Consider the following 26,703-nt stretch of genomic DNA (forward strand, 5'->3'; position numbering starts at 1 on the left):
TTTGTAGGAGAGATTATTTTTAAGTTTCGAACTTGTAATCGATATGATGCTTAACAGCCAATTCTTATTAAATAATTTCTTTTACGCCAAAATCAATTAGCAAGTAAAAGGAAATAACTCATGATTTGTATAAGAAGAGCCCACATGATAGGGGAGAGTCATGTATGCTTCAATCTCCACTCTCTTAATTATATGCTTAAAGAAATGATAGATTCCGATCAATTGATGATTGATCAGCACACCATCTCACTTTATTATCCTCTTACTATTTAAGGATTTTTTTTTTTTTTTGGTAAGTTTTTCTGGTGAAGTTGAAGGACGAAAACACATTCCCTTCAGAGTAAAGAATACCTCCTGTGAGTGAAGGAAAACTGCCCTCACCAACCGAATTATGTTGTAGGCGACAAGTTATTACCCTTCTTCCCCACTCTTGGAAAGAGTAACCGGTTTTCGACGGTTACTAATACACTGTACGACGCTACGTGGCAAAGCCACGTGTAAAAGCGTGTGGAACGTGAGGAAAGATGTGGGCCCACGCACTCTCCCATCCTCGTAAGTTTCGATTATGCATATTAGAGCGGGAGAATGAGAAACGTAAAAGAGAGAGAAAGGGATCAATCTTTCGTTCCTTTCTCTCTCATTCTCTCATCGCCTCTCTCTCTCTCTCTCTCTCTTATAACAGATATAGGAAGATCGTTCAAGAAGCAATCCCAGTTTGTCTCCAACTCTGAATCAATATCTCTCTCTCTCTCTCTCCCTCTTTTTCTATAAGTTCTTCATCTTCCTGCTCTCAGAAGTTTGAATCGCAGATACGGTTTTTATTGTTCTTCGAAGTCTCTCGATTGCAGATTGATTTTTCAGTAGCAGAGAAAGAGATCACCTCGAATTCATCGATTTCTTATCTCTTTTTTTGAATAAGATGGCTTGCGCAGCCCTGCGTTGTGGCGGTGGAAACGCATTCCTCTCTCATCTTAACGTTAGAGCCGATCAGCAGCAGCGACAACCCCAGAGGAGCTGTTCGTGCAGGGGAAACCCCCCACTAGCGGTGCTCAAGTCAAATTATCAGCAGACTCAGATAAGAACCACAGGGAATGCCTGGAAGCTTCCGCCGATGCCTTCTGTAGTGAATGAGAATCTTAGTTTCAGCAGGGGAGAGAGTAGTGGTGCCGAAAAGGGAGAGATCACATCTGAAACACTCGATGTGTGGATGAGAGATTCGGTGACTGATATTGTGAAGAACATCGGAGAAGCTCCATTCTTGTTTCATTTGTTTTCTTCAAAGAAGAATGGGAAGGCTAAGGTTACGCGGTTGAACAGAGAGAAGGCGGTGGCTGAGGAGTGGCCGTTCATGAAGAGGAGGTGGGAAGAAAGAGAAGAAAGAGGGGAGTGCTCAACCCCTGATGGAATCATACTTGTTGAAGAACTCAAGGACGAGAATGAAGACCAAGAAGATAGTGAAGGAAGAGGGGAGGAATCAAACACAAGGGCTTGGGGGATAGTGATTCAAGGGAAAGGTGTGAATTGCAGCCCAGCTTGTTATATACTCAAGACTTGCCGTGTGGGTTCGCCATCGATTGGTTTCTGTACACACTTTTGTTTGGTAAAGGCTCAGTTATACAGCGAGACTGCTCTGCAACAGATGAAGAACTCTTGGCTATTAAATCCGCAGCTCTTGTACCAGAACTCTTATTATTCTGACTTTGAATCTACAAAACAAATGAATTGAATATTGTCTACATACCAAAGTTGAATTTAGGAAATTGAGGATTGAATTGGGGTGCTTTCTTTTCTCTTTTATTGAATGGAAAGATTGGTTTGTAAGGTTTGATGATGACCCATATCAAATTGAAACTGTAATCCAATTGTATTAGTTTGTTCGTATCTTTTTTTCTGCACAAAGTAAATGAAAATTACAAAGTTCAATCAATTCTTGTGGATTTTTTTTTTTGAATACTTGTATACTTGATACAAAAGAAATGGTTTCTCAATTGAGAAGATGTTCAATGTCAGCTTGCAATATTCAATTAATAGTATTGGATATTCTTTTTAATTAGATAACAATGATACAAAAGAAAAGATTTCTTAGGTCAGATGAGATCATTTTCCAGAAACAAACTATAAAACTGCAAGACTATACTGTTACATTGGTGTCAAACACCATTCTTTTCCTTGTCTTTGTTATTCAAACTTTCTTCTTTAGATTTATGCACACACACCAATTCTATACTTCATCAATACAAAAGGAAGCAAACTAAATTGCTAATTTACATGAGAAATATGGCAGACGAAAAAAAAAAAAAAAAAAAACTCTTCTGCATGGCTGAAGTAATGTGATTTTACATCCCCAACCCCTCCAACCATTGAAAAAAAAACAAAAAAAAAAAAAGGGGAAGCCCACACAAAACTATAAGGGAAAAAAATTAACTTGATCTTCATACTGGATCCGCTGTGACTTGATCTGGGGCGCTATAACCTTCATCACCTCCGCTCTCACGCTCCTGACCTGTAGAAGCAAAATAGGTCTCATCAGGCACCCTACCCTCGCTCTCATTCGATTGTGGCAGTGCATGGGAACTCAAGCTTGCTTGCTGCTGCTGTTCACATATCAAACTTGTGAGGCCATTCTGTTTTAGGTACTTCTCCAGAGGAAGGCTTGCCACCTGAAGAAGACTCATCATGCTCATGCGCATTGATTGCATGTCTTCTTCACGATCTGGATGACAATTCAAGTCTAACTGGCCCTTGCTGGACTCAGCAGTCTTCTCTTCAAGGACTCTATTCTGGCCGCCACCGGACTCTGACTCAGTCGCTTGCCTGGCTTCATTGTCTGAGGGATCAAAATGCAGCGATACACTTCTAGAAGCACTGTCTACTTCCACTTCGTCCTTGGGGCCCCAGCGTTGGGGCTTCTTCTGGGCAATTTCAGCTTCACGCTCTGACTGGCGTTTCTTCTTGCGCATCATGAGGGTTTTGAAGCGGCGCTTCACAGTCATGCATACATTACACGTACATGTTGGCTTGTGCTTAGGGCCCTTCCCACTTGGGGGCTGGATGCACACAATGCAGGTGCATCCGGGGCGATGCCGAGGATGTTTTGTGGTAGTAGCAACAGATGGTGTGCCTGAGTCACCACCACCGTCTCCAAGGACTGCAGCAGTGGCTAAAGCATCTAAGCCTGAAGGTTCTCGTTCCCGGGCTAGTTTATGGCTTGCCATAATTCTACGCTTTTTGAAATCTGCGTAACAATTAAGAGGGAAGAGGGGATTCATCAGCTAATATCTCAAACATCCAACCCATCTGAATAAGACACCCCAACAAATGCAAAAGGCGTGATATCATATGACTCACTAAGCATCTTAACAATGCCATATGCCTGTGATCAATACTATAACTAGGTGGCCCATGAGTTCTGTATTTTTTCCAGTCAAACACAGTTACTTTATGCCCTGGAAAGCGAACCAGCTGGTAAATGTGAAAACCCATCACAAGCCAAATGTAGTGCAAATGCAGCACACAGTGTACAAGACGTCATATCAAAATAAGCCCTCCTCTAAAACAACAGCAGATTGTCTCATGTCTTAATTTTCTACAATGATGAACAAAGAAATACAGTTTAATAAAGAAATTTATAAAGTTTTTTGTTAAATATAGATTATAAAGTAATGTTAGGGATAAATGATAAAATATGTGTTTAAATATATGCTTTGTCGATGGCATTAACAGTATTTTTTCTAATCTACTAGATCCTCTTTTCTGTATATTTTATAATACTCTTAGGGTTTTAAAGGGATAGGGGGAAAGAAGAGAAGTGAAATAGGGATCCAATCCCCAGTCTGAGCTGTGACAACCAACAGACTTTACCAGTAGGACGAGCAAGCACCTTCTCTGGATAACTTACAACTTATATTAGCAAGTGTTTTTTTTTTTTTCCTTTTAGTTACCTTATTTCTATCCCTTTTTTTTTTTTTTTTAGTCAAAAGTTTCATCAGCACCATAAGATCAACAATCAGAGGTTTGAGTTGATAGTAAAGATCTATACAAACAAAGTCCTTCAGTAGCTTTAATACATTTTTTGGAATTATAATCCCAACATACTACTCTAATTACATTTCCAACATATATGAAGGCACTACTAGAGAGGGGGAAAATATTTAAAACCTACAGCTCCTACAAATCAACTTAAGAAAAATAAAGGCAGTCTCATACCCATATTCAATCTGAGAAGATTATCCAATTCCTTTGGGCTCATCTCATTTGATGCAGAACATGAACTCCTGTGGGCACGTCCATAACCAACAAAAGAGAGATTTGCTTCAATTAGTTCCTCTTTCCACAAAAAGTATCAACATGGAAAATCAATGCTTTCACAGACCATTGGACTGGGTGGTCAGACCATGATTGGACCATGCCTATTAGCCAGAGAAATCTATTCCATCACTCTGACCACGTGCCCTCTTAAAACAGTTGAATGGTTAACAAATTGTCAGATTGTTTCAGACCGGACGGTTGGACCATTGAAACATCATAGCCTTCAGGAGCACCCTTATTAAAAAAGTAAATCATCTGTCTAGCTGCACCTAGGGAGTGTCAAACCCAAGACCCCTCTCAATTAAGGCACCGGAAGCTAACCCCTACACTGCTGTATGTTTGTAATTATAACATTGGACCATCAGACTGGATGGTTTGACCACCGGACCACTGACCTTTTTGCATGAATGGTCCGACAGTCTGTCAGCTCTTAAAAGCACTGCAGAACAAACATGTTACTGACCTGCTTGGATCCCAAGAATTCTCTGTGCATGTCCATTTTGGAGGAATAAGAGCATCCACAGGGAGCCTTCGCCATTTGGAGCAACTATCACACTGAGCCCACTGATCCTGCCCCCTGGAAGACAAATTTCAGGAGACCAAGCATTAAACTTCTACAGGTTGGATTACAGACAAACAAGCGAGGAGGAAGCGGGACTATCTTAAATTAAGAATTCCAAGAATGCAGAACTGAAAAAGGAAAATGCATGAGGCATGGAAAAAGTGATGCTCCATGAATCCTAACCAACTGATCTACGCAACTATTTATGGAGGGTAAAAGAAAAGACAAGGATTATAAAATCGAGTAAAACATCAAACTACAAAATCATCTTGAAGACCTATCAATCAGATGTGTGGTCAGGCTTATGTCCTGCAAGCATCAGAGTGACAGTTTCATGTCCTTGGTAGTAACAAGAGTCCTTCAATAAAATAAAATGAAAAAGTGGAAATTCACAAGCTTTCGTGGTTTACCCCCTCAACATCTAGAGAATAAAAACTTTAAAGGAGAAGATGATAATAGAAGGGTCCAGTCAACACAATGTATCCAGAAAAAAGACAGACTAAAGCCAAATTGTGCCATTATAATTGCATGAATTTGCTTAGTTATGTGCATATAATCACAGTTCAAGTAAACAGAATCAGCGACAGGATCGACCTCCACTGATTCCAATCCAAATCAGATCAGAATTGGCCTGAACCCTAGAAATTTGAATGGGAAAGAAGAAGCAAAAATTTCTCAATATCTGAATTTTTTGGAGTATTCTATTCGATAAACTTGGAATTTATGCTACAAGATTGCATGCTATTTTACGGACTAAAAAAAGGAAATCATGGCAAAAAATGGAGATCAAACATCAAACAAAGCGATTGAAAAAAAAAGAGGCAGGAATCAGAATCAGTTTCGTCCGATTACAATCTGAATCAGCTAATTTGACCAATCAGATTCCTTGAACCATGCATATAATAAAGAAAAAGGAGAGGGGGGGGGGGGAACAAATCATGAAAACCTTACCCAGATGATCGTGCTGTGAATATTGTTCTCTTCCCAAAAACTGGGGGTTCCTGTATCCCAGAAATAACACCAAAACATAAGGAAGAATAATAACCTAATACTGAAACAATATGAAGGATGAAGAAATTTACCGAAGTACATATCAGAGGCACATGCAAGGCGTGAAAACCTCCTAGCACCTGAAGTGCAAGGTTGAGGCATGTGCCTGATGGAAGAGACGCAACAAACTAAATATCTATCATGTGACGGATTGATGGGGCTCAAAATTTGTGGGTGTTGTCACAACATTTACCAGTCTGGTGCGTTTTGGCACAAGTGCGTCTTCCCATGAGACAATGTGAGGCTCTAAAAAGTGTTTGAAAGGCAAGCATTGACAACTTTAATGAAAATACAAATGTAAAATTTCAACACATTTTGTGCCTGAACTAAAAGTTGGGAAGAGGCTCCAAACTTGGCATGTGGCTAGTTGAAGGGCAGACTACAAATCCAACAGTCTATTAAACAAAGCAGCCCCCTATGTCTCAAAAAGATGCACCATGAAGGAACCTATTTCTTCATGGGCACATGCAAAAAATATCTATGCATACAGTGAATTATAAAAGTGAGACTCGGATGAAGTCGTGGTGATTGGTGAATGCCTGAATGGTCTCTATGTGTCAACTGAGGAAATTACTTAATGTAGCCTCCAAATTCATCTATCTTTACTAAGTAGTTTCTTTCACAAAGGAAAAGCAGCAAAACAGAATGACTCCATTTGCTACAATCTAGACAAATGTGAGATAGGGAGACAAAAATTTCTAGTACAATAAAATTAATAAGGATATGTACATCTCAAGAAGGAATCAACAATATTACTCACCTCATACTCTTCAATTTCTTGGTCCTCAACCGTGACAATGCTAGGCCTGACACTTGGGGGAGCGCGGAGTAAATCTTGTGCCTCTTCCCATGTAAGCTTCAGCTCCAAAGCATCTTCACTATCTATGAGCAGTCTCTTGCTTTTGGATCCAATGTTCCTAGTCCTTTTCTTCTCGGGACCAAGCATTGACTGCTGCAAGCTCTCATTTGTCTTGCTCCCATGCTTCTCACCTTTATGCCAGCCAATATCCGCATCAGCCGAACTTAAATGTTCCGACAGAGCACTTAGGTGGGGATCTGTGCTTCCCTTGAGTGACTGAAGAAGGCCAGAGTAACCACTTATTATAGGTAGGTTCTCAATAACACCCGAAAAGAAAGTTTCGTTGGCATGTGGACCATTAGGAAGAGCAGAAATTTGGGTGTCCTGTTTAATTAATAACTATATATCAATTAAAAGTTACAGTGCTAACACAAAGCTTGACGGTGGTTCCTAACTCCTAATTTGGGTGGATGCAGATATTGGCAGTAGAAAAGAGACATATGAAGCTAGAAGTCTTTCTACCTGCAAAGGTAAAGAATTTGATGCTTTTCGGAATCCCATAACAAGTTTTCCTTCTGGATCAATCCGGCTAAATGTTACTGCAATAAAGAAGATTGAAATCAGAAGAAAAAGGGCATCACTTATACAGAATATCAGGCTTCAGCTGAAGGATTGCATTATATATTGAAAATGAGAAAGCTAGCACCTAATAAGGAAGTCTTCAAAGCATGCACTAAGATTCCTAAACCATTACTCAATTTGTTGGACCTACAGACTGACATCCATCATAGTAGCTGTCTTCTAAGTGCAAACTATGACACAGGTGTTACTTGGTTGCTACATGAATCAATTGAAAAGCTATTGTAAAGTCACTACTGGAGTTGTAGAACAACAATAATCATACCCAAGCCTAGAAAACAAGTACCGCTTACATAGTTACACTCCATTCAAATAGGGTTGTCAATCAAACAAACAGCACAAGGCCTCAGTATCTACCATTGGAAAAACAGAATCAATCACCATTGCATCAAAAGGAATGGTTAAAGCAAGCAAAAAGCATATGATTCTCACTGAAATGAGTTTTCCCTTCTTCTGATCAAACCTTAAAGAATATGCTATGAAATGAGAGGTACATTGGCAAGATTGATAACAGAAGCCATTAAGGCCATGAAAAATACCAGTGTCTCCAGCTTGTAATTGCATTGACTGTATGCAAGGGGTTACGCCCTCTAACACATACATTCTGCTGTTGTTATTAGGCCAAAATCTAAACTGAAACACCCAATCCTTGCCCTTCGCATCTTGAATCTTCAATGGAAGGCCTTCCGGTTGAGAGATTGGTGGAAAATAAGCCTGCGTATATATTTTCATGTCGAATAAGAAATAGGCTGGCAAAGCCAACAAAGGAATTTTGCAAAAAAGAAAGTGATTCTCATTATAGAGTTCATGGGCAGAAAGCTAGAAAAGTGCACACTTTCGGACTATATAAAATACACTCCTATTTGTCATTCTCTAGCCATGTCCACACATGTCAGGGCATCAACACAAAGGTTGGCACTTCCCGAAACCTCATTTTTCACAATTTGAAAAAGAAAAAAAGAATGGAGACAGCAACAGAGGGAGGGAGAGTTTGCACACAAAAAGGAAGTAACTAAAATGAATGTAATTACTATCCTCTGATAATTACATAGTTTTTGAAACTTACCTCGGCACATGCTTTTGGGAGTACCAAACGACCAATTCGGCCCGCATCACTGGCACTCAAGACCTTCTCAAACAGTGGGACAATAGTAGAATTTGAACTTGAAGATAACGAAGTCAAGGAAATCACATTTGTAACACCAGCATGCAGCAAGTTGTATCTTATAAAAAGCAGTTGTAATTCATCCAGTAAGTTCAGTTAAAATTAAAAAAAATATATATATATATATATCATGGATACTCTCCAGATATTTGCTGCAGTTCTTGGTCTGTTATTCTTGGCCAATAACGAGGAAGCAATTGGTTCCGCCCTCGCCCCTCGGCAGGTGGTCTTGCAACACGTATCTGAGGAAGCATGTCTTTATTTGTCTCCAACCCTGTGCCTGGACCCATCTTCAGGGGCTTGGGCAAAAGTTGGCGCGATCTTTGCCCTTGTTGAAAAGAAGAGGGTGCTTTACTCTGGTCCCTTCGATCAACAACACTAGGAGCAGCAAGTGCAAGAGTTGTACTTGCTGAAGGGGCACCCAATGTGATATTCAAGCATGTCTGAGACAGTGGGTTGTATATATCATTGGCACCCTTGATGATTGCGTGACTTAAATTTGAAAAACTTGTGCTTCCTAATTCCCCAAGAGGAGGTATGACTTGTTCTCGTTTGATTGGCCCAAGACACTCATTTGTGTCATCTTTCTGAGAATGATGAAAGCTGCTTTGCCCATTAGCCTCCATACATTTTCCCAACTGTATAAGCCTCCTCTTATCAATGCTATCAGCATCAATTTTATTGTCCACAGAAGTAGATCGTAGTTCACCAACATTATCTGCTGTGGATGTACCAAATCCATATGGCTTTTCATCACTTGGGATCTGCATGAAGTTTTAGGAAGGGTCAGGAATGTTTAGGGTTAATGAACCAGAGAACACAAAATTCAATACGTGCAGGACAAGGATCGAAATAACATAGTTAATAGTACCACAATAAAGCTTATCCCCCAAAATATGAGGAAATTGTTGACAAACCTAGGCTGCAGTTTTGTCACATAAAGTCATTTTATAAGGAATACCTTGTTTTTCCCCAAACTATACATTCATCCATCTCCATTACTGACGTTTCATTTTCCCCCATTTGGCAACAGAGAAGGGAAAACAATACTATCCTCCTCAAGGATAGTATTGATTACCAACGGTACTAACTGAAAGTTTAAACAAAAAATCAAACGATGATAAATAATTTCCTTGCATCCACGATAAGAGAAAAAAGCATCCAAGTATTAGAAGAGGTATTGGTATCCAGTTATGTTCTCTCAGGTATCAGTTGACAAGAAAATGGAGGCTATTTTATCTAATTACTATCATAGATTATACTTCTATAATTTAAAGATATTTTTTATGAAAAAGACAAAAAAAAATATATAAATATCGGTATTCTAAAACGTAGTAGAATTGAAAAAATAATAAAAATAAAAAATAAAAAATATATCTTTGTTGAAGTAAAAAACGAAGTGAATTGGAATTGTAATCGTATACCTTTAACGTTTTTGAGAACCATTTGAATCAAGTAGTGATTCAAAGGGTTCTCAAAAACGTAGACAGTTTCATTATATACGTTATTCCTATCTATTGGATTCGTCAGATTCTTTCTTCAATTAGATCTTAAAGTATTCATCTCCTTCGGCATTTCTCAGAAGGATATAATTGCTTGGAATTCGACCAATTGAGATATCCAGAAACAATTATTTATTATTTCTTTATTAGAGAAAGAGATCTTTATTATTTCTATATTATTTCTACATCCAAGGACTAATTGGTCAGCTGATGTTTCAAAATTTAATGTTGGTTCATTGAATCCATATAAACCCATACCCGGAACTCCAATTAACAGAAAAATAGACCCTCAGCAGTGTATAGATAAATTTGTAAGCCGAATACAGATGCCCCCCCCCCCCTGGGGAAACCCACACATGAATAGAAGTAGATAAATGAGTATTAATCAAAGCATACAACCAATGGTTTCAAAAGTTTGATGCATATTTGACTTACAGAAGAAAGTCCAGAACTCCTTGCACAGTTAATACACTCTACACCCCCATTATCAAGTAGCTCAAGTGCATACTTTGAAGCAATACATCCACAATGGAGAAGCTGCCAATACTAAACAAATTAGATCTACAGGAGAGATCAGAAAGATGGAGAGGAGAAACTCAGACACTATCACTCTATCAGCTCACATGCCACAAGAAAACTCTCCTCACACACACACACAAGCCAGCTTACCTTGCCACAGGAATTGCATTCCCTCCAACCAGATTCTTTTGAGTGAAAAGCATCACAGAAAACTAATTGCTCATAAGCAGACCTGAATTCAAAGAATGCCAAAATAAAAATTAACCAAAAGGAAAGATGTTAAAATTTTATAACCTTTAGCATCTAACTAAATTTTTATAACACAAATAAAAGAAGTTTTTGTATTGCATCCTGGTGATAGAGGCAAAGGACTGAAAGTTTGTGATTGTTATGATCTGTGTAGAAGAAATGAAAAATTTGTTGCTACATTTCATTCTTGATCAGTGAAAGTGAATAAAGAATGAGAATTTGCAGATCAAAAAGGCATACTTATATATGATACATAGAAAAAATGTATCCCACCAACCAAGTCTGTATCTCATAGTTATGTAGGCAAAGCCAAGATTTCATTCAAATTATGTTGTTCCAATAGCTTACATTGAGTAGCCAGGAGGGTTCTAAACTCTTATGATGAATTCCTACTAGACTTCTCGACAATTAATGAAATATACATTTTCATGGTCTTTTCACAACTAAAAAGAAAACTGACCTATCGACTGAAATAAGACTTCACTTTAGAAACTAGTTAATTTTTTCCTTTTTCAGCACACATGCAATAAATTACTCGAGTCTTGACTCTTGACCCATCATCTTGCTGGAATTAACTGAAACTTGGGCTAGAGTATTTAGGACTGGAGGGTCTGGCCTGGACAACTGAACTTAGTTTAGACCTGGTTCTCCCTTCTTGCGATGGTATTGTTTAGAGTAAAATTTATCTGCATCAATTAGGTCACCCACAAGAAGCAAGAATTGAAGTGCTTGTGGATTCAGGAGGGAATCAGGAAGATAGAACCATAAACTATAAAAAAGGTTGAACATCAGATATTATGTAAGGTTTTTTAACTACAATGTCCAAGATTATCTAGAAAACATGACAATTTAAGATTATTCAACAACAATCACAATCGATAACAAGCAAATGACAATAAGTACAAAAGAAAAAGTCTAAAAAATGTGACTTAAATAGGAATATGATGTACATGGATTTTGTATCAAATTTTCATTGGGAAGGTTGTAATCTTTGATGGTTTGATAATTTACCTTCCCAATTTTGGTTTGCCATATTAGTCCTTCGGTTTGTTCTTCATTCTATAAAATTTGTTGTCACTCCATAAAACGATGGAGGGGGAAGGAAGAAGGCAGTAATCTTTTTCCCTTGTTTTCGGTGAAAAGAGTGCAGTAATTCAAAGGTATGTGAGAGAGATCTACTGCTAGGTCTAAATCATATTAAAGACATTAAAGCTAAGATCAAGGACTTGTATTCCCCTAAAATCAAGTTTATTATGCAATTAAATTTTGCAACTAAAGCAATGTGAATGAAGATCGCCGAGTTTTGCACTACAGATGCTAGCTTTGGTAATCAGCTTGGTCTTTTATACATCTCAACCAAAAGAGTAGGAGCGTCTCTCTCTCAGAAGACAAGATGGAAGCTGCAACTGCAATTTGTTTTCAAAGCTCAACCTATATTTGGAAAGTTAGACAAGGAAACTATAGAATACTCATCCATTACACTCATAGAATAAGATTCCATATGTCCCAGTAGAAAATCTTGCTTTCACCTCGCTCTGATACCTCAACAGATTTCTTATCATTCAAAAACATTCTCTACCCGACCTTTTTGCCCCTCTTTTGGCAGTTTTCATTTGTAATTTTTCATATGTTCTATATAGATATCCAAAAAAAAATTTAAAAATAAAAAAAACTCCCCCTTTAAATAGATTCAAGTTCATTTGTTGTAAGATAAAAAAATAAATGGTGGGCTTACTAGGATTCTATCACAAAGCTCTTTCATGTTGAATTTTCAATTTGGTAAGTGGAAGCACAAGCATTAAAGAACACTGCCCTTTTGGACAGAAAGCCAAATTTCTTCCACATTCAAACCCTATTCCATTGACTTACAAACTGAGTGTATCAAAAGAAACAAAGGCATCTGGCTCCCTTAGACATCAAATTTGCTTTCTTGTCCTACTGTAAGAGTATCTTCACCTCCAACACCCCCCAACTCTATTCTTGACCTTATCCCCTTCATTATGGAAATGAGTCATAGACAGACCTGAAACCAAACAGGCCTTTCTATCGTGGGGATCTTTAATCACCAGGCCCAATTGGATACCCAGCTTTAAGCTTTCAAAGGTTCTCGTACATAATCCAACATAACATTCTACAAGTTGTAACAAAAGCTTTTCCACATCAAATAAGCTCAAAACACTCAACCGTATTATCATTGCTTAGATCCTCAAGACACAAGAACGAGAAAAATTAATCATTTCTGATGGTAGTAGGGTAAAATTGGTGCATCTAAATTTGTAAATCAAACTCAATGCATTTTGAAATATTTAGGCCTTTTACATTGGCATTTTATTTGCATCTTATGCATTGTAAGTGATGGGGACATCCACCAGATTCTGTTTTATTTTAGTACTTTAATTCATAGTATTATTTAACTGTTTTGAATAATTAGGAAACTAGGTATTTCTTTCTATTGGTCTATTAGGTAATTTATTATTTCACTGATTGAGTTCCTAAATAACTCTTTATTTTTGGTAATTTTATTCTTCATATGTGTAAGGCCATTGGCCATCTTTTTGGTTAATTAATGAAGATTATTGAAAACAAAAGAACAGCCCCAACCCCCCCACGATTGCCCTCTCTCCCTCAATCTCGTCTCTCTCTTTTTCTCTCTGTCTCAATCTTCTCTCCCTTTCTCGACTTTCTCTCTCTGTTCTCGACTTTCATCTCTCTCTTTTGCTGTTCTGTTTCTCTTTGTTGCTGCTGCACTGTTGCAGCATCGTTCACAGTAACTGGAGATCATCTCCATCGACCAAACCCCACCTGGGTTGCTGCTGAGTTCATCATCAACAAGCTGGACTACTGCTGAGTATTATATCATCAAGCTGGACCTTCCCCCTCGTCAAATAAGGTGGACTGCACCTCTGTTTTGGAGGACTTCATCTTCTTCTTTTCTCCTCAGATCAGGACAGTAAGAAGATAAATAAAACCCCATGTTCCACATCCATTGACTGCCTATTATCCCCCATTATCTCCCCCACCGAAATCTGAAAAGTATCTCTGTTTTCAAATCATTTATTTTCTGTTTTCCTTAAAGAAATCCCTGCTGTTTTACCTTACTAGCTGGCTGATTTTAGAGAACTGTGAGGTTCACTTATCATATTATGTGTCTTGATTGATTTGCGCTAAACCTAGTATTTACATGCTGCTATGTTCCCTTCCCCATATCCCCATTTGAAGCTTAAGTAGTTCATGTGCTTTTCATGCTTAGATTATTATTGACCGTTACTGCCCTATTTATTAGTCTATTATCTTGCATGTTAAATCTGTACTTTGCTGAGCAACATTGAACCCAACCCAATTCAAGACCTATTGAGTATTCCTTATTCTAGTGGATTGACCCCTTGTAGGAAACCTAGTTGTCTAAGCACCCTCCCTACATCATCTTGGTATCAGAGCATGGTATTGGTTGGTCTTGTTATGATTGGGTGTCACTGTCACTATTCACATGTTTTGTCTTTTGAGGCCTAACCTTCATCACAACCTGTCCGTAGTTGAGTCTGAGCTAAAGGAGTGTTACCTTAGGTTAGAAGATACCCTCTTTCTCCTTCGTTTGGCGGGAACAAATAGCATTGGACGCTATTCTCACCAGAAACACATTCTTGAGAGGGAAATTTCTGACCTTAGGATCGAGAGGGCTAACTACCTATCTCAATTGGACGTTCTGAGTAGACGTTGAGTCTTTGTTGGCAACCACACCTTGGCTGCCCTCTTTCTTTATGTCCACCCGTAGTGGTAGAGCATACTAGGACATGTCTGACCCTCCTAGTACCACCATTCAGCCAAATCAATGGGCAAAAGTCCTCCATCGGAACAAAGAGTTTCTGAGAAACCTTCAAGCTGAATTAACTGCTAGTAGGGCTGAACAGGGAACCCTGTTGGCTGATAGGGACACATTGTTGGCTGATAGGGAAACATTGTTGGCTGATAGGGAAGCACAGGCTACTCGTCTCTAGACCGTTACCACTAGGTTTGCCGCCCTTGAGAGTTGAGACAAATGCCCTAAACTCAGACGGACGGCAAGGTCACAATACCTTAGGCACTGGACCTAGAACAAGAGCCCCTAGCCCTGAGATAGAGAACAACGACCACCACACTGATGGTTATGACCGGATAGGGGATAATTTTCTAGGCACAGGGCGTGGTAGAGGTTGGGGTAGGGGTCGAGGACAACCTGCTCCAAGACACCATACCCAATACGGAGATGATGAGGGTTATGAGCACTATGATAGGGGTTTTGATGTCAGGCGGATGATTAAGGTAGATGCCCCTACCTATGATGGTCAGATTGGTGCAAGGATCCTTCTAGATTGGATTAAGCAGATGGATAGGTACTTTGAGTTTTATGACATGCCCGAGGAAGTCCACTATAGATTTGCTAAGTTTAAGATTATCGGAGCCGCCGAAGACTTCTGGACAGACCTAGAGTACCAAGAGGCCAACCTAGGACTTGAGCCAATCACAACATAGGTAGAAATGCATGAGAGGCTCAAGAAGGAATTCTTACCTATCACCTATAGGTTACAATTGTTGAATGACATGAATACCCTGAGGTAAGGAAAATTGACTGTGACCGAATACATGAGCAAGTTCAATGAGTTGAAAATTGGAAGCCGTATTCGAGAGGATGTTGAGCAGACACTTTCTAGATTCGTTACTGGGCTCAACTCAGAAATCCAGTCACGTATGGCACCCCACCTAGTGCGAGACGTTCCACAGGCCTTTCAGGTAGCCCTTGATGTGGAGTCCTCCATGAGAACTTATTCTCAGAGGAAGAGCTTTCAAGCTAGGGAGTCCCACTTTAGGAAACCACCCCAAGGTTCAACTGGATTCCTAAAACCCCCTACTGCACCACAATGATAATTTGACAATAGGGGTAAAGGAATCTTAGGAGAAGCACCCAAGAGTAGTGGGCAACAATAATGCTTCAAGTGTCGTGGTATGGTCACTTCTCTAGAGAGTGCCCCAATAGAAACCTCTACGTGGGGGAGCAGACTCCTGAAGAAAGTGACTAAGAGGGCTTTCAAGACCATGAGTATGAGGACCATAGACTAGATGAGACCATATCTGATGAGGATGCCGAGAAGGCCAGTGACCTCAAGCTCAGTATTGTGTGATGCATGGTCTCACAACCTAGGAGTAGTGATGATTGGCAGGAAACTAATATTTTTATCACTTACACATGTCATCAGGGCAAGAACTGCCGCGTCACCATAGACAGCGGTAGTTGCATGAATGTGGTCGCCAAAAGCATTGTTGCTCAATGGGCCTCAAACCAGAGCCCCACCCTAAGCATTATAAGGTTGCCTGGGTAGATCAGTCCACCATTCCCGTTAATCTAAGGTGCCTAGTTCCCCACACTTTGCAGGATATGAGGATCGAGTGTGTTGTGATGTACTAGAGATGGATGTTACTCACATCATCCTAGGTAGACCCTGGTTATATGATCGAGATGTCACCAATTATGGGAAGTCTAACACCTATGTTTTTTAGTTCAAAGGGAAGAAGATTAGGCTGACCCCCAGTGCCCCTAAGGAAGAAAGCGTTCCAGAACATAAGGGAAGTACATCCAAACACACCCCCACCAAACACTCAACATTTTAAATCAACAACAATTTGAAGGAGAGTATCAAGAGTCAGGGGTGATTTATGTTCTAGTTGCCATACAAAGTAATACTGATAGGTCACGCTTATTCACTGAGGCTCCTAGAGAAGGACAACCCTTGTTGAGGAAATTTGAGAGGTTATTTCTTGAGGAGCTACCTGATGAGTTATAGCCTATGCGTGACATCCAGCACGCTATTGACTTAGTTCCAGAGTCGTTTCTCCCGAACTTACCCCATTACCGAATGAATCCCAAAGAGCTCGTCGAACTCAAGCGGCAAGTGGATGAATTGTTACAAAAGGGATTCATTAGGGAGAGCCTTAGCCCGTGTGCAGTACCTGCCTTGTTCACGCCAAAGAAAGATGGCACCTGGCATATGTGTGTTGATAGTAGGGCCATCAATAAGATCACTGTCAAGTATAGGTTCCCTATCACTAGGCTTGATGAAATGTTGGATATGATGGCCAACTCATCGATCTTCTCGAAGATTGATCTCAAGAGCAGGTACCACCAAATTCAAGTTAGGCCTAAAGATGAGTGGAAGACAGCCTTCAAGACGAAGGGTGGCCTTTTCGAGTGGTTAGTCGTGCCTTTTGGCTTGTCAAATGCACCTAGCACCTTCATGAGAATAATGAATCAAGTGCTTCAACCATTCATCGGCAAGTTCTTAGTGGTCTACTTTGATAACATTATCATCTACAGTAAGACCCCATCTTCCCACTTAGATCACTTACAGAAGGTTTTTCATGTGCTTCTACAAGAAAAACTCTATGTCAACCTCAAGAAGTGCACCTTCATATGTGATCAAGTCATCTTCTTAGGGTTTGTTGTTTCAGCCCAAGGAGTGTCTGCTGGCCCTGAAAAAGTGAGAGCGATTTTAAAGTGGTCTGAGCTAACTAATGTCCATGAAGTGCGAAGTTTTCATGGCTTAGCCACTTTCTACAAGAGGTTCATTTATCGGTTTAGTTCCATTATGTCTCCTATCACGGATTGCATGAAAAAAAAAGAGTTTCAATGGACTAAGAGTGCTACAAAGGCCTTTACTAAGATTAAAAAGCTTATGACTGACACCCCCGTCCTGCACCTCCCAGATTTTTCTTAAGTCTTCGAAGTAAATTGTGATGCATCTGGTGTTGGAATAGGTGGTGTCCCAGGGCAAGGACATTATGTTGCCTACTTTAGTGAGAAACTTAATGAAACAAGGCAACGATATTCCACATACCACAAAGAGTTCTATGCGGTTGTCTAATCACTCCATTATTGGCGACATTACCTCCTACCGTAAGAATTCGTGCTATTCTCTGACCATCAGGCTCTGAGATACCTGAGCGCCCAAAAGAAACTAAACCAGAGACATGCTAAGTGGGTCGAGTTTCACCTGGAGTACACTTTTGTACTCAAACATAGACCTGGTGTCGAGAATACCACTGCAGATGCACTAAGCCGAGTAAACATGTTCCTTAGTTGTACTAATGCTAGGAGTTCGGCTAGTGTGTTACTCCAGACAATGAGTGTAGAGGTTGTAGGATTCGAGCGAGTCAAGGACCAGTACCTCACCTGTCTTGATTTTAGTGAGTTGTTCACTTCCTTGACTGGAGGTAACCTTGTCAGTCGCTCAGACTACCTACTCTGGGAGGGCTTCCTTTTTAAAGGAAGCAAGTTGTGCATTCCCAAGACTTCACTCCGAGATTTCCTGATCTAGGAATTGCATGCCGGGGGAGTCGCTGGCCATTTCAGTCGAGATAAGACCATCACCCTCTTTGAGTACAGATTTTTTTGGCCAGGACTGAAGAGGGATGTTGCTAGAGTTGTGAGTCAGTGTAGGACATGCCAGACTGCCAAACAACAAAAGTAGAACACAGGTTTATACACTCTTCTACCCGTTCCCCATGCCCATTGGCAGGACCTTAGCATGGACTTCGTGCTTGGTCTCCCAAAAACTTTGAGAGGCCATGATTCTGTTTATGTGGTTGTAGATCGTTTCTCGAAGATGGCCCACTTCATCCCATGCTCTAAGACCTCTGATGCATCCATAGTAGCCAAACTATCCTTTAACGAGGTTGTTAAGTACCATGGGTTGCCCCTCACCATAGTGTCCGATAGGGATGTTAAGTTCTCCAGTCATTTTTGGAGGACCCTAGGCGGATAATGGGCACTAAGCTCCGCTTCTTTTAGCTTTCCACCCTCAGTCTAATGGCCAGACTGAGGTTGTCAATAGGAGTCTGAGAAATTTATTGTGTTGCCTCATAGGAGAACACCTTACCCGTTGGGATCGAGTCCTTAGCCAAGCCGAGTTTGCATACAATAGCTCTAAGAACCATACCACTGGTCTGTCCCTCTTTGAGATTTGTTCAGGATAGCAGCCCCGGGCACCCATAGACCTTGTCCCAATTGTGTCTAGTTTTAGAACATCCCTGTCAGCCGAGTCTTTCACTCAGCATATACATGATTTGCATGCAGGTATAAGAAGACAGATAGCACTAAGCAACGATCAATATAAGTCAAAGGCAGATGTGCACAGAAGGCTACAAGAGTTTCAAGAGAGAGATATGGTGATGGTTAGAATCAAGCCGAAACGTTTTGTTAGGGGAAAAGCGAGCAAACTACATGCTCGTAGCACAGGTTCTTTCAAGGTACTTAAGAGGATAGGTGCCAATGCTTATGTCCTTGATCTACCATCTAGTATGGAAATCAGTAACATTTTTAATGTGGAAGATCTTGTCCTATACCATAGTGCCCCTACCATTCCCTCATTTTACCCTGATGACCTTGAGGACTTCCCTTTCACCCTTAATGATACTGCTGAACAACCCAACCAGTTCCCCCAACCTCCTTACCACCTGTACCTAAGGTCACGAGGAGAACTGAAGAAGTTGAGGAAATCCTTGATGAGAGGATTGTATCCACACACACACAGGAAGTTCCAGAGAGTTCTTGGTCAAATGGCATGGACGTCCGAAAATTGACAACACTTGGATCACAATGCAAGAAATCCAACAACTCAACCCAAATTTGTTTGAGTACTACATGAACCATAATTCATTGAAGGTGAATTCTTCTAAGCCGGGGAGAGTTGATGGACATCCACGTATACCAGTAGCATAGTCGCAAAACCCAACCACATGTGCATTCCATTTGGCTGGAGGAAAGCTACAAGAAAGAATAAGGAAAGAGAGGGAGTCGAACCAGCTTTCTCAGCGCTAGGTTCGACCCCCCTTTTCTCCCAATCAGCAGATCCTTGTGGACCCCACCAGATTCTGTTTTATTTTATTACTTTACTTTAATTCATAGTATTATTTAACTATTTTGAATAATTAGGAAACTAGGTATTTCTTTCTATTGGTCTATTAGGTAATTTATTATTTCAGTGATTAAGTTCCTAAATAACTCTTTTTATTTTTGGTAATTTTATTCTTCATATGTGTAAGGCCATTGGCCATCTTTTCGGTTAATTAATGAAGATTATTGAAAACAAAAGAACAGCCCCAACCCCCCACGATTTCCCTCTCTCCCTCAATCTCGTCTCTCTTTTTCTCTCTCTGTCTCGATCTTCTCTCCCTTTCTCGACTTTCTCGACTTTCTCTCTGTTCTCAACTTTCATCTCTCTCTTTTGCTGTTTTGATTCTCTTTGTTGCTACTGCACTGTTGCAGCCATTGTTCACAGTAACTGGAGATCATCTCCATCGACTAAACCCCACCTGGGTTGCTGCTGAGTTCCTCATCAACAAGCTGGATTGCTGCCGAGCATTATATTATCAAGCTGGACTTTCCCCCTTGTCAAGTAAGGTGGACTGCACCTCTGTTTTGGAGGACTTCATCTTCTTCTTTTCTCCTCAGATCAGGACAGCAAGAAGGTAAGTAAAACCCCCATGTTCCACATCCATTAACTGCCTATTATCCCCCATTATCTCCCCCACCGAAATCTGAAAATTATCTCTGTTTTCAAACCATTTATTTTCTGTTTTCCTTAAAGAAATCCCTACTGTTTTACCTTACTGGCTGGCTGATTTTAGAGAACTGTGCGGTTCACCTATCATATTATGTGTCTTGATTGATTTGTGCTAAACCTAGTATATACATGTTGCTATGTTCCCTTCCCCAAATCCCCATTTGAATCTTAAGTAGTTCATGTGCTTTTCATGCTTAGATTATTATTGACTGTTGCTGCCCTGTTAATTAGTCTATTATCTTGCATGTTAAATCTGTACTTTGCTGAACAACATTGAACCCAACCCAATTCAAGACCTATTGAGTATTCCTTATTCTAGTGGATTGACTCCTTGTAGAAAACCTAGTTGTCTAGGCACCCTCCCTACATTAGTAAGGGATATGTTTGTACTCGGTGACAGTATGGATTTCATGTAATTTTGTAATTTTGTGTCATAAGTGAGAGATGGCATTTTTTTGTAATTAGAAACAGAATTTGTGGCTGTTGTAACAAGCTCTTCTCACAAAAGAGAAGAGGCAATTTGGATACTGAGATTTTTTTCTCCTCACAAAAGCTACCACTGCTCTTTTTCTCTGTCCCATCTCCTTTCTTCAACACTGAAAGTGTGCTGTTTTATTGTCTTCTCTACCTTTTGTTCATTTTGCTCCATTTATTCCACTTGCATTAAGCTCCACATCAAGCTTCTAGCCTACCATAATTTGTCACCCCCCACAAATAATAAGTGACACATAATAGCCTCTATCCCTGCGGGAGACTCTTGCACCGGGTACACCCCTTTACATATTAGCCTCTATCCACAGCTATTATAAACCTTGGTCAAAAGATGGTGATAAGGACTCAAATTAGTGATGCATAAGCTCAACTCCAGAAACCAATGCAATTTTTTCCCCCCTTTTGGGGGCTAATGATGGGTATCTAGGCCTTCAACCTAGTCCCATGGGCCCATACTAACGATACAATCGCATGGACCATGTCATACTGGGGTTGAATGAGAACCATTCAACTTTAACCGAAAGTATGAAGAGCACCAGACACCCCTGGTGAGTGGTTCCAAGGAGTTAAAAGGTGTCGAACTCGCTTCCTAAGGCGAAGGTCCCTTGCCAATCAGAAATTTTGAAAAAAAATATCCTGGCAAATGAGCTAATGCATATTGTATCAAGGTGGGCAAAGAAAATAAATATTACTTAGTAAAACTTAATTTGTCAAAGGAGTAGAATAAGAGGGAGTAGCATTTACTAGGGCCATAATGCAGGCAACGTGTTTATTTGAAGACTGGTGCTAGTTGACCCATCAACGCATCTCGACTCCATCATATGTCACACAAATCAATGATACAACATTCACTTTCCCAATTGAAAATTGAGACTCCAACAGGGTGACACCTTCTCCCAACTCCCATTTATCATTGGAGCAGAAGTACTGTCCAGACTCTTAATTCATGGAATCAGAGCAACTCTCCATGTTCTTTCAACTGTAGCCTATCATTCACAGATGGCTGTTTCTGGTTTAGCTGTGCATTCCTCATTGAAGCAGAGGGCCCATGTAGCATCCTTAGTAAATATAGCTCCCTTTCAGGACAGGTCAACTTTTCCTAAATCTACAATATTCTTTGGTTGTGCAATAGCAATACCTTTTCACTTAGAAGCCACCAGCCCTGTAATTCTTAATACATGTCATCTTTTCTCCCCCTTCTTTGAGTTCTTTCCATTTTGTTTTGGTCCAGAAAACAAAAATCCATTATAAAACAAGTCATGTTTTCAAATGCCTCTGAAGATGATCCTGGACTGCCGACTGTGAAATGCTGCACCAATAATTCTGCCAGGATGATTTCAAATCTGGACACCCAATTCACATCATCCCTTGGAGTTGCTCTATGAAAACCCAAGTCTATGGAGGGACCAAGGAATAAGGGCAGGAAGGTGTTTAAATGAGCACTAGTGGCAAAAATAAGACAGCAGCTCATTACTCAACCTATGTATGCAAGTAGCTAGATTCTTAAAGCCAACAAGCACCCACGTGATAGATCAGGCTTTTGCTAAACCAACTGCATATGGATGTAGAAAATAAATTGGAAGGCCTCACAATGACCAAGAGAGGGAGTTTCCTTGATTCCACCAAGATTCAAGGGTCAATGGCCTTTGAATGGGATTATGCTTGGATTCCATGAGTCCTGCATATGCATATAGCCACAGCTTTCCATTGGAGCGATATTAATGGTGTAGCCATGTAGGAAATGGACCAGCTGACATGGCATTGCCCATCCAGCTGGCACTGATGCTGGCACCACGTATTGTTGAAATAGATGGATCAACAAGCATGGATCACCACTAAACTAATGATGTCTTGGTGAATAAAAGAGACAGCTCACTGTCTCACTGAGATCTTAAAGCCTTGATCGAAGTGATATTTGGGTGCTGAGTGGGCATCGTCAGTAAGACCTTCTGATGCCGAAACTCAAGCACTGGACAGGCATGCCGAGGAATGAATCAAGAAAAAGACAGCTGCCCATCGCATAAAAATATTGGATGCTGAGTTGGACATCCTCTGCAAGAAAGCCCCACTAAAGCAGAAACTCAAGCACTGGACAGGCATGCCTAAGAGGCAAATTAAAGAAGAAATAATCCTCACCTCACTGAGATTCACCCAGGCAGCTGAAACGAAAAACTCTATGAACTATTCCCCACTGTTCCTGTCAACAAGGGATAGATTGCTCCATGTCTTAACCCACTCTTACTATGGATTAACCAGCTGCTGAATACGGTTTGGCAGTTTGGGTGGCTTTCATTCAGAGACGAGTGGCACAAACTGTGAGAGACTGAAACTCACTGCAATTAGAGAGTAAATTGGTAGCCAAAAATCCAGATTCAATTTGAATTCGTATATCAAATATGAATTCGGGTAGCTTTTGATATCTGGATGATAATCGGATACAAATCCATGTCTCCGCTTAAAAAATAACCACTCTCATTATAACTTAATATTATCTATAATTATCTAAGAACTTCAGCTTTATATGTATTATATATCGTATGGTTATTTATATTCATATCAAGTAGAAATAACTGTGCATTATTTTATTTTTATTCATCGAATAAAATGTATAATCAGATATTATCAGATGATGTGACACAAACCAATGCCCGCTCGAGCCGCCTTAGGCAGTTGTACGCCATCAAACACTGCCATGTGTCAGTACTTCCTATCTTTCTCAGGCAATAAGCCAAGGACCATACACCCACCTTGAGGAAGAGCCTGATATAGAAGGCCTAACTAGCCTTTAGAAAATAGTACTGAACTGACTAGTCAATGAGGTGTTGGAATTTGCAGAACCTAACTTCCCATCACAGACAGAAATGATTGTAGCCGTACAATAATTACACCTAGCAATGTCCACGATATCAGAAAGGATCATTTGGTGACAGAGTAAAAACAGAGCCAAAGAATCTGCTCAGCATATCAAACTTCTCCTCAGTGCAGTCGACAGTTTTTGATGACATGCTAACATCCTTTATTCACAGTAAGCCTTATCCTAACTGAACGGGTTATACTACATGTTTCACCATTTAACTCTATATAAAATCACATTTGTTAAGCCAAAACCATCCATTGTATTTCTCACGACTTCACATATCAGTCATTTTCAGTTCCCTCCACTCTCCTGAGAGAAGCCACAAAATCTGCAGGCTCTCCACTACACTAACTTCCCTCCACTCTCCCAGACATTGTGCCCTTTGCACAATCTAGTACTACTTTTTGGACTCTTTTGACTATATGGTTCATGTTTAAGTCACATGAGCTACTCTGTTACTCACCCAGATTTCTTGAACTTCCCTATATGGTTAAGTGAGGCATGATTGGTAACATCAGTAATGCAAGAAGTTTTTCTCTTTTTATTTACTTTACCTTTCTCATAAACAAAATAAAACTTTAATCTGATTGGATGTGCTGCATTGCAAAGCCATAAGTCAAAACAAAAGCAAAATAGAAATTTTTCAACAAATACCACAATACCAATAATAATTGTGTAACCTACTGCAGAACTTACTAAATATACAAAGTAAGATTTTTACCTAAAATTACTTGACACTTCTGTTAAAAAATATGGCGAAGGAGACATTTTACCTCATTTCGAAATAAAATTTAAGATGTTACTTATTTCTGTTACACCCCTTGTTTTTCTTAAAATATTTTACTATAATTTACAACACTTTATGTCGAACCTTGTAGCACCAAGTAATAAAGTTCATTAATGACTATTCATTTACATATCAAAAAAGAAAACAAAGTGCAAGAGAATACGTGATGAAAGTCCAAAATATACAAAAGCCTAAAGGTCAAGTAAGATAATTAATTTAAGAAAAAAATGAAAGTACCACGAAACAAGATGGAAATAATAAAAATAAACAGTACATAATAAACTGAATAAGTAAACCATGAATATTTACATAGTACTATTGTTGTTATTTGTGGTGGTGGCAGTGTTCTTTGGTACTACTACTATCATTTATTTATTGTTAGTGTTGTTATTTTTTCTATTATTATTATTATTATTATTCCTTTTTTTTTATAAAGCTATTATTATTTTTATTGGTAATATGAGAGGGGGGGATTTTGGCAATAGAGAAAAATGTTAAATACATGGAAGCCCCAAAAAGTGAAAACAAACGGATAATTCCATAAATAGGAAGAATGGGGAAAACTTCAGGGAAAAAAGGAACCGTTTTGCCCAAGATCATGCGATAATGTAGAAGAGAAGAAGACGAAATAAAAGTATAAAACCACCCCAATAGCCCAAATAAAAGAAAAAAGAAACACAATTAATTGTCATTTAAACCCACCTCTCCCCCCCCCCCCCCCCAACCCCCCGCCCAGAAAAAATACACGGGTTCGGAAGTAAAGCGTCTTCAAATCTAAAGAACTAGGTTGCAAAATGTAGTAAAATTTCATAATCAGATTTTAAATATTCTGTAGTTAGTTACACAATCATATTAGATAACGATTACAAAATCTCCCATTCTAATGCTGATTTAATTCCATTCTCTTTCCTTTATTTCCCTTGCAACCAGATTAGCAGACGGAACCGTAGCGAGATCAAAAAACCCAAGACCGGCAACCCCAAATTACTCCCACAACAACCAGATTAAAAAAAAGGTAAAACTAATCGAATTTCCAGAACACAAGCAGAGCCATGAGCTAAGATTACCCGCACTTATCGCAGAGATTTGCAAATCCACCAGATCGTAGACGCCACCCTTTCTTCCATTCGATCGAAGATGCCGCCCCACATGCTCCATTCATACAAATCTTCGACGCCATTCGCCAAATCAATTCCTCACAAACCTTAAAAAAGAGAGAGAAAAATATAGCCCCAAACATTAGGACTCAGAACAGAACAACAACGACCTATGATCAATAAAACAGCAAGAATAAAGAATGAAACTTGAAAGAAAAAAAAAATCCATTACAGCGAAGAAGAATATAAGTAAAGCAACTAACCTGCCGTCCCTAAACACAGAGAAAAACCCTAAATTTGTCTTCTATTTCACTTCCAAACCCTCCAACGACTTCCATATCCTCTTCCCCTTTCCTTCTCCTTCGAACTGTTCGTACCCTTAGAACTTCTCCGTTGTGTGGACTTAAGTTTGACCGAAATCCGACCACCGGAGTTAATCAGATCAAGCGAGCTTAATCCCGGCGGCAGAAAACCGGTGATGGCTATCGAGTTAAAGAGAAAGAAGCGTGTGCATGCAAATGCAGAGGAACAAAGATGCGCAGAATGCATGCACGACACTTCAAGACGCGGGCGGACTCTACTACGGACCAACACCTCCCACCCCCCCCCCCTTTGCCGTTTTTCCACAATCCCACTTGCGTTCTATCTCTCTCTCTCTAGTCTCTCTCTAAAATTTTAAGAATTCTCTTTTAATTTAATTAAAAAAGGAAGGGAAAAAGAAAAACAAATACGGCGTGACGACTGAAGACAGCGCCGTGAGTGGCGCTTTTAAGTCTGCGCACTCACATGCAAATTTGCAACTCATGGACTTCACCGTAAAATTACCAATATATCCTCGTCACCAATCACCGGAAGTTGAGGTAACTCCAAATCTAGGGATGTTACTTAGTTCGTTTAGTCCGGTTTTAGTTGGGTTGGATCGGTTTTGGACTGATAATGAATCTAATGACCAAACTGAAATCAAACTGTTAAAGCAAAGTCTAGTTTCAATCGGTTTTGGATATGGTGAGTCATCTTAATACCTCTTCTCAGGTTCTTATTGGTCAATGGCTATTATTAGTTCATTTTAATTTTTAATAAATGT

General features: G+C 39.8%; 2 protein-coding genes across 3 annotated transcripts; one reads left to right on the plus strand and one right to left on the minus strand.

The window, feature by feature from the left end:
• Positions 1-590: 590 nt before the first annotated feature.
• LOC122081584 lies at positions 591-1,927 on the plus strand. Its single transcript, XM_042648764.1, has one exon. The coding sequence runs from the start codon at positions 920-922 to the stop codon at positions 1,724-1,726; it is 807 nt and encodes a 268-aa protein (XP_042504698.1). The 5' UTR covers positions 591-919; the 3' UTR covers positions 1,727-1,927.
• A 397-nt stretch (positions 1,928-2,324) lies between these two features.
• Positions 2,325-26,236, minus strand: LOC122081583 (B3 domain-containing transcription repressor VAL2-like). Of its 2 annotated transcripts, none has more exons than XM_042648763.1 (13): positions 25,883-26,236; positions 25,590-25,726; positions 10,695-10,776; positions 10,461-10,562; positions 8,662-9,287; positions 8,425-8,521; positions 7,898-8,072; positions 7,242-7,318; positions 6,681-6,995; positions 5,822-5,871; positions 4,772-4,885; positions 4,207-4,274; positions 2,325-3,235 (listed from the first exon to the last, which is right to left on the minus strand). In XM_042648763.1, exons 2-13 carry the CDS (start codon positions 25,700-25,702, stop codon positions 2,433-2,435), a joined length of 2,622 nt encoding a protein of 873 aa, XP_042504697.1. In that variant the 5' UTR covers positions 25,703-25,726; positions 25,883-26,236; the 3' UTR covers positions 2,325-2,432. The 2 variants fall into 2 exon arrangements, with proteins under 2 accessions (XP_042504697.1, XP_042504696.1); XM_042648762.1 differs by having other exon boundaries at positions 6,681-7,103.
• Between the last annotated feature and the right edge of the window lie 467 nt (positions 26,237-26,703).

This window comes from Macadamia integrifolia, chromosome 6, assembly GCF_013358625.1.
Source record: "Macadamia integrifolia cultivar HAES 741 chromosome 6, SCU_Mint_v3, whole genome shotgun sequence".
NCBI classification, from domain to species: Eukaryota; Viridiplantae; Streptophyta; class Magnoliopsida; order Proteales; family Proteaceae; genus Macadamia; species Macadamia integrifolia.

What these genes read in the sequence shown, in the direction of transcription:
- LOC122081584 (XM_042648764.1), top strand. Translation starts at nt 920, where the DNA reads ATGGCTTGCGCAGCCCTGCGTTGTGGCGGTGGAAACGCATTCCTCTCT.
- LOC122081583 (XM_042648762.1), bottom strand. Translation starts at nt 25,702, where the DNA reads ATGGCGTCGAAGATTTGTATGAATGGAGCATGTGGGGCGGCATCTTCG. An exon ending in AATGCAATTCCTGTGGCAAG is followed by an intron (nt 10,563 to 10,694) that starts GTAAGCTGGCTT and finishes TAGTATTGGCAG; the next exon opens with CTTCTCCATTGTGGATGTAT. An exon ending in AATTCTTGGGATCCAAGCAG is followed by an intron (nt 4,275 to 4,771) that starts GTCAGTAACATG and finishes ACGTGCCCACAG; the next exon opens with GAGTTCATGTTCTGCATCAA.